Source organism: Ochlerotatus camptorhynchus, unplaced genomic scaffold, assembly GCF_037179485.1.
Source record: "Ochlerotatus camptorhynchus isolate MF236.1 unplaced genomic scaffold, CSIRO-AGI_Acam_v1.1 ptg000105l, whole genome shotgun sequence".
Classification (NCBI taxonomy): Eukaryota; Metazoa; Arthropoda; class Insecta; order Diptera; family Culicidae; genus Ochlerotatus; species Ochlerotatus camptorhynchus.
In genome coordinates this window covers 1,739,872-1,746,680 of record NW_027040595.1, presented here as the reverse complement: position 1 = coordinate 1,746,680, position 6,809 = coordinate 1,739,872, and the positions used below count along the sequence as shown (strand labels likewise).

The 6,809-nt window shown below is 40.4% G+C and overlaps 1 protein-coding gene across 1 annotated transcript; it reads right to left on the bottom strand.

Annotated features, from left to right (window-relative positions):
* Positions 1–3,349: 3,349 nt before the first annotated feature.
* Positions 3,350–5,817, bottom strand: LOC135699238 (uncharacterized). The gene is made up of 3 exons (XM_065219440.1): positions 4,876–5,817; positions 3,489–3,538; positions 3,350–3,427 (listed from the first exon to the last, which is right to left on the bottom strand). The coding sequence occupies exons 1-3, from the start codon at positions 5,438–5,440 to the stop codon at positions 3,350–3,352; spliced, it is 693 nt and encodes a 230-aa protein (XP_065075512.1). The 5' UTR covers positions 5,441–5,817.
* Between the last annotated feature and the right edge of the window lie 992 nt (positions 5,818–6,809).

Sequence of the window (6,809 nt, the reverse complement as noted above, 5' to 3'; positions counted from 1 at the left end):
TAAATGTCCAGCATTATCCAAAAGCGTCAAATTAACTAACAAATCCACCAATTACCTACATGCATATGCTGCTTCCCCAGCACAGTCGTCAGAGAGTAGTAAATAGACGAAACAAGTCGAAGTGGCATTTGCCTCCGATCCTCTGGCACGTGCGAATAGGGAGGATGGAATTGCGTAATATTTTGCACACTCATCGCCATATTCAGAACCACACGCTCCCAGCGACCACACAAAATGCTCTCCAGAGTTGTAATCTTGTAGCCAAATTTGGAAACAGGGGATACACTCAAAAAATATATCACATATGTAATGCATGAAATCCATGCGAATTTCACATAGCTTTCCAAAAAAAAGTTGACGACAACCTAAAGAAACCGCTTATGGACTTTGTCGTTCAGTTTTTTCCTGGATTTTTTTGTTAAATAAGCTAGAATTAAATAAAAAAGATTTTTTTTTCTAATACATTTCTAGATAGAGCTGGAATTAGGGCGTAACAGCCTTTTTAAACAAAGACTTCTTTCTTTGATTTCTCGGGATTTAAGGCACGCCTACACAAACCAACAAATCCATCGGGTTGGAGAAGTCTTCCTCTACTCGATGGTGATGTCGATTTACCAGCGAGAGCCATGGCTTCCGAGAAATCATCGAGAGAAGTCATTGTTTACAAAAGCTGTTACGCCCTAATTCCAGCTCTATCTAGATTTTTTAACCACTTTACTACCAATCCCCAGAGAGCCAAAACATTTAAATTTGAAAGAGAAAATTCACTTTCAGGATCTCAATATCTCAACATTCCATATATTTTGATGACACTCTGTAACTTTTGGTGGGGGATGGAGGTCCCTCCCATTTTGCATATTCTGCATAAAAAATACATAAAAATTCCCTCCCTTTTAACATATTCTGCAAGAAAATACTATTTATCAAAAATTTCTAGGAAGAAACTGATCGATAATGAATGATTTCTATTGACTTATTTTGACCATAATATGCATCCAAAGCGTTCCATCCACTTTTCCAAATTTCTAACTTACCATCAATGGAACAGCGCCATCAATGAGAATAAATAGCCTTGACTTAATGGTGAAAACTATTTTTGTAGTTCTTTAAAAATTCTACTCTAACTCTTTTCTTAAATGAACTTGGTGGCCCTGAAAAGGGCCGTTTTGTTACTTGGTTGTTGGTGATAATGATGCGTAGACGACATTCATGGCCGGGACTGTCTGCTCTTGGCGTGTTCAGTGACGGCATCACGGAACACATTTTCTCGGCACACCTTCAGCAAACCTACCATCGGCCTTTTTCAGGGCCACCAACATTTTCCAAAAGAGTTAATTTTCTTAATTTGTCCCAACTAAAATTCATATCAAAAGGTTCTTTTCAGGGCAATCATAGCCATACTAAAGAGTATAAACAGAGAGAACCCTGCTAAAATTCCTATTCCTAGAAAAAACACAAGCTTCTGCTGCAGTTAACAAAAATATTTATTATATCATACCACGTAGTCCAACGTCATCATTGCGTACAACCCAATTGGGCTGTCCCTTGTAGTTTTTTACACGGTTTTTTGCGATTTACACGGTACGTATTTAACGATTTCTCGACAACGATAAAACCTTTCGACTTGATTCCAATCACATTATCCGTTTCAAACTATAGGTAATTGAATGGCATACTTTAAAAAAATCACAATTTTTGGTGTAAATACAGATTTTTTTTTAAATTTGTCTACATGGACCATAGCATGCTATAATTACAAATGGCATTAAAATCTGATTTTTTAAAAATATTTAAGCATGTGAGAAATTAAAATCTAGTAGATTTTTTTTTAACACGGTGCATATCCCCCGTAAAAAAGACCTGCGTGTACAGTACCAAATTAAAATGTCATATGACAGGCTCTGTCACACGACACTGTCGCCGAAGACCGTCACCAATGTATGTATTTTAGTTTTTCTAATAATAAAAGCTGCTTATGTTGTGCTTGCTGAATTCTGAAAATAGCAAGCAATGCTGTCTTAGTAATAACATTTCTGATCAGAAATGGTTTAATTTACACCAAATTGAGGAATTAGAATGAAATCACACATGTCATATGATAGTTATTTGAAGATTTTCTTTTTGCTCGAATGTTATTCTACCGTTTGTGATGTATGAGGGAGACGACGTTAGAGCATGAGTGTACGAATACAAACGGACTGTCACGTACGAAAACGAAGCGAGTGTAGTAAAAAAACGTCAACCCTTTCAACCCCTGGGCCTGTCTTCAGCACCTTGGCAACCTTCCAGAATGGTCTGGAACGGTCGTCCAGGTTCTGAACGAGCCGCCCGAAACTCTCGTTCCGGATTGAGACCATTCTGGAAGCGATCTGCCGATTCAGATCGACCATTTCGTATTTACGCTGCAGATCCCCAGTCCGCTGGAACTGGCGTCTACGAACATTTCTGAGCCGAATCAAGAGTTTGGTGTGGGAATCAATTGCTTGAAACTTACCCCTCACAGGAACTCGTCGAACGCACTCTTCGTCAGCCACGGATATGGCTTGATGGAGACCCTCCAGGGTCTCCAGGGGGGTCGATGTCCTCCACTGTGTCGAACGGTGGGTTTTCGACGATGTGGCGGTCGACCACGCGCCGAAAATGGACCCAGTTCACTCGACGGTAGTCCTTCCGCAGGCACGGTGCAGGGGCCACGTTGCAGCCCAGCTCGGTCAGCACCGGTTGGTGGTCCGAACTCAGGTCGTTGACGGCAACCGGCTTGGCTAATCCAGTGTTTGCCAAGAACAGGTCCAGCGTCGTGGAGGCGTGACCTAGGGATATCGAGTGAAGGGGAGTTGGCCTGCATTTCTCAATGAATCTCAATCCAAAACCAGTAAAATGACCTCTACGAGCTTAGGTAGCTCGTTTTTATACCTCCGTGCTGTGTCAGAATTTCCCCTCACTAAGCATGAGATTTTGTTCGCATCTCTCTATTATCACTTCTGCAACGCTCCACTCTTATTTAGTTTAACTCAAATTGAGTGTTTCATTACTTGACTCACCTCTCAAGTTTTTATTTATTTCATTATTATTATTCCACACCAACTCTATCTACCACACAGAGGATGATAGGAAATTGAACTAACATTAATTGTAATACATTTTTGGTTTGCGTGTACGTGTGGAGTTCATTTCATACTGGCAGCAATCATTCATTTGTGCATTGATTCAGACCAAGTGCCTCAGACAGCTTTCTTAGCTTAAGGACATGGTGATACCAAACCGGAGCTGGCGTGAGTCAGTTTTACTCATTCGTAGGGAGAAATTTCTAAAAGTGTACACGCCCGTCGAAAGTAAATCAGAGACTGAGTCAAGTTGGCTCACTAGATTTGTTCCCGTACTTACTTTGTTGCTTTTGCTGTAGGTTGCTGTTGCTTTCTGTAAGTTGCTGTAAGAAAAACATTTGGTACAGGAAGTATGAGAACATGCTTTTGCTTTTTTAGTCTTACAGAAAAGCAAGTTCGGGATCCTGATGAATGTGGGCGTCTTAGTGGAATACCTGTATGATGAGAGAGAGAAGGATTAGTATTTTCCATTTAATTCCACTACTTTATTTGCTTATCCTTGACAGATACGCGTATTTCGTCTACAATGTGCAGACTTCTTCAGTGTCTTGTACTAATACTCGACTGAAGAAAAACATCGCATTTACCGAATATATATTAACACAGGTACATTTTCACTTAGAAACTAGGTAAACTTAAATTTAATTTTCTATAGGAACAGGTACTCCGCTGCTTACTCGTTGATGTGTCCTAGGTAGTAACTTGAAAAGCCATGTGTGTCCGTTTCCTTGATCCCTGTTGAGTAAAGTTGAATTACGTTGTTTGTTGATCTCGAGGTTTTCTGCAACATCCAATTTCCATGGTGTAGATACGGTTCGTAAAATCGTTATGTCCTCCGTCGATAGTTGGTGATCCTCTGTGAAGATGTGTTCTGCAACCTTTGATTTGAAATCATATGTTAGGCCTTTTTCTTCTTGCTTTTTGGCCTTATTAACCTCCGCTATATGTTCTTTAAATCTAGTTGCTAAAGTTCTCTTGGTTTGTCCTACATATACTTTGTTACAATGATTACAGCTTATTTTATATACACCTGCTTTACCTAAAACATTAACTGGGTCTTTAGTGGATCCTAACAATGATTTCAACTGGTTATGTCTACTGGTGAAAACTAAATCTAATCCGAATTGTTTTAACTGTGGTCTTAGTTTACAAGTAATATCTTGATCAAATGGAACGGACACTCGTTTCAATGGTTCAGGTGCTGTGGTAAGGGTTGTAAATAATCTCCTTTGTAGAATTCTCGCTTTTTTATCGATGATTGCCTGGATTGTGGTCTCCTTGTATCCGTTGAGTCTTGCTGTTTCAAAGATGTACTGTAATTCCTTAACCTTTCCTGTATCGCTGAGTGGAAGAGTCTGCATTCGGTGAATCATGTGGTGAAAGGCGGCCATTTTCTGCTGGAACGAATGGTTGGAAGTATAGGGGATAACTCTTTTGGTGCTTGTTGGTTTCCTGTAAATTTCGTATTCAAGCGAGGAAGATGATGACGATTCCCTGATGACTAGAAGATCGAGAAATGCGAGTTTCCCGTCTTTTTCTACCTCGTGAGTGAATTTGATATCCTTATGAATTCTGTTGATCTCATCTAAAATTTGTGGAAGGGCTTCCCGTTTTACTACGCTGAAGATATCGTCAACAAACCTCCACCAACGGTTTGGTAATAGTACTTTCTCCTTCAGGATTGTCTCCAAGTTGGCCATGAAAAGTTCACATAAGAAGGGGGATAAGGGGTTTCCCATTGGGGCTCCTTTCGTCTGCTTGTAGAAGTTACCTCGGAAAGAGAAGTAGTTCTCTTCCATACAAAGGCGGGTCAGCTTAAGGTACGTCCGAACCTTGTTTCTCCATGCTGCATCATCTCGTTGTGTTAATAGCCAGTCCTCCAAATGGTTGATCGCTTCCTTGACCGGTACGCTGGGAAAAAGAGCTGTGACGTCGAAAGATACCATAATCTCGTCCTCGTTGATGTCTCCTGAAGATTGTAGTTGCTGGGTGAACTCCTGGGTGTTACTAACTGCTTTACTCTGGAACTGATTCGGCATACTCTGGAACTCTTTGACTAGCCACTTCGCTAGTTTGTGGGTGGGGGAACCAACTGCAGACACGATCTCTCGCATTTCATTTCCTGGTTTGTGGACTTTGGGAAGACCTTTGATCCTGGGTAGAATGGGATTGGGTTCCCGTATACGACCTGCTCCATCTCCTAATATCGATTTGCACTCCTTCAGTGCTTTCTCCACGCGTTTCACTATGTTCTGTAAGGGGTCTACTCGAAGCTGTCTATACGGTCCGTTGTTAATCTTCGTTGTCATTTGATTATCGTAATCGTCCTTGTCCATGATAACGACCGCGTTTCCCTTGTCTGCCTTTACGTAGTATACTGCTTTACTTTTTAGCTCCTTTACAATCCGAATTTCTTTTTCGTTGGCGCGTCCGTCCTGTCCGTCCTTGATTATGTTCGATGTGATAGTCCTAACCGTATTCTGTGATGTTGTTGGAAGCGTCTTGGTAATCGCTGTTTCTACGTCAATGATGATCTGCTCCACGTCTGGCTTGGTTGTAACCGCGTATCCTAGCCCCTTGTTGAGGTGTGTCAATTGTTCTTCCGTGAATGCGGTCGTCGATCGGTTGACAACCAACCCATCAATGGAGTGAACCCTCGGCGTCGTGGTGATGGTTGATGGGATCTGCTCACCCGTTCGGTGTGTCGTCCGTCTCCGTTGAGAATTCTACAAAGGAGATTATTTACAACCCTCACCACAGCACCTGAACCATTGAAACGAGTGTCCGTTCCATTTGATCAAAATATTACTTGTAAACTAAGACCACAGTTAAAACAATTCGGATTAGATTTAGTTTTCACCAGTAGACATAACCAGTTGAAATCATTGTTAGGATCCACTAAAGACCCAGTTAATGTTTTAGGTAAAGCAGGTGTATATAAAATAAGCTGTAATCATTGTAACAAAGTATATGTAGGACAAACCAAGAGAACTTTAGCAACTAGATTTAAAGAACATATAGCGGAGGTTAATAAGGCCAAAAAGCAAGAAGAAAAAGGCCTAACATATGATTTCAAATCAAAGGTTGCAGAACACATCTTCACAGAGGATCACCAACTATCGACGGAGGACATAACGATTTTACGAACCGTATCCACACCATGGAAATTGGATGTTGCAGAAAGCCTCGAGATCAACAAACAACGTAATTCAACTTTACTCAACAGGGATCAAGGAAACGGACACACATGGCTTTTCAAGTTACTACCTAGGACACATCAACGAGTAAGCAGCGGAGTACCTGTTCCTATAGAAAATTAAATTTAAGTTTACCTAGTTTCTAAGTGAAAATGTACCTGTGTTAATATATATTCGGTAAATGCGATGTTTTTCTTCAGTCGAGTATTAGTACAAGACACTGAAGAAGTCTGCACATTGTAGACGAAATACGCGTATCTGTCAAGGATAAGCAAATAAAGTAGTGGAATTAAATGGAAAATACTAATCCTTCTCTCTCTCATAAGCTCGGGATTTTAAATTAGTTCTATACATTAGGAACAACAACAAACATTTGACATCACGAAAAGCGTAAAAGAATAATACCTGGATAACCTAAAATTATAAGAAAGTTCAAAGTTCAGAAGCTAACAATATACTTACTATCTATAGGTTCTGGCAACATTTGCATTGTAAATTGTTTAGCATA

Bases quoted from the DNA above. Each gene is read 5' to 3' on its own strand.
- LOC135699238 (XM_065219440.1), bottom strand. From the start codon at position 5,440: ATGGACAAGGACGATTACGATAATCAAATGACAACGAAGATTAACAAC. The intron at 3,539-4,875 runs GTAACTTCTACA...CTCATCATACAG, and splicing joins GAACTACTTCTCTTTCCGAG to GTATTCCACTAAGACGCCCA. The intron at 3,428-3,488 runs GTAAGACTAAAA...TTTTTCTTACAG, and splicing joins GATCCCGAACTTGCTTTTCT to CAACTTACAGAAAGCAACAG.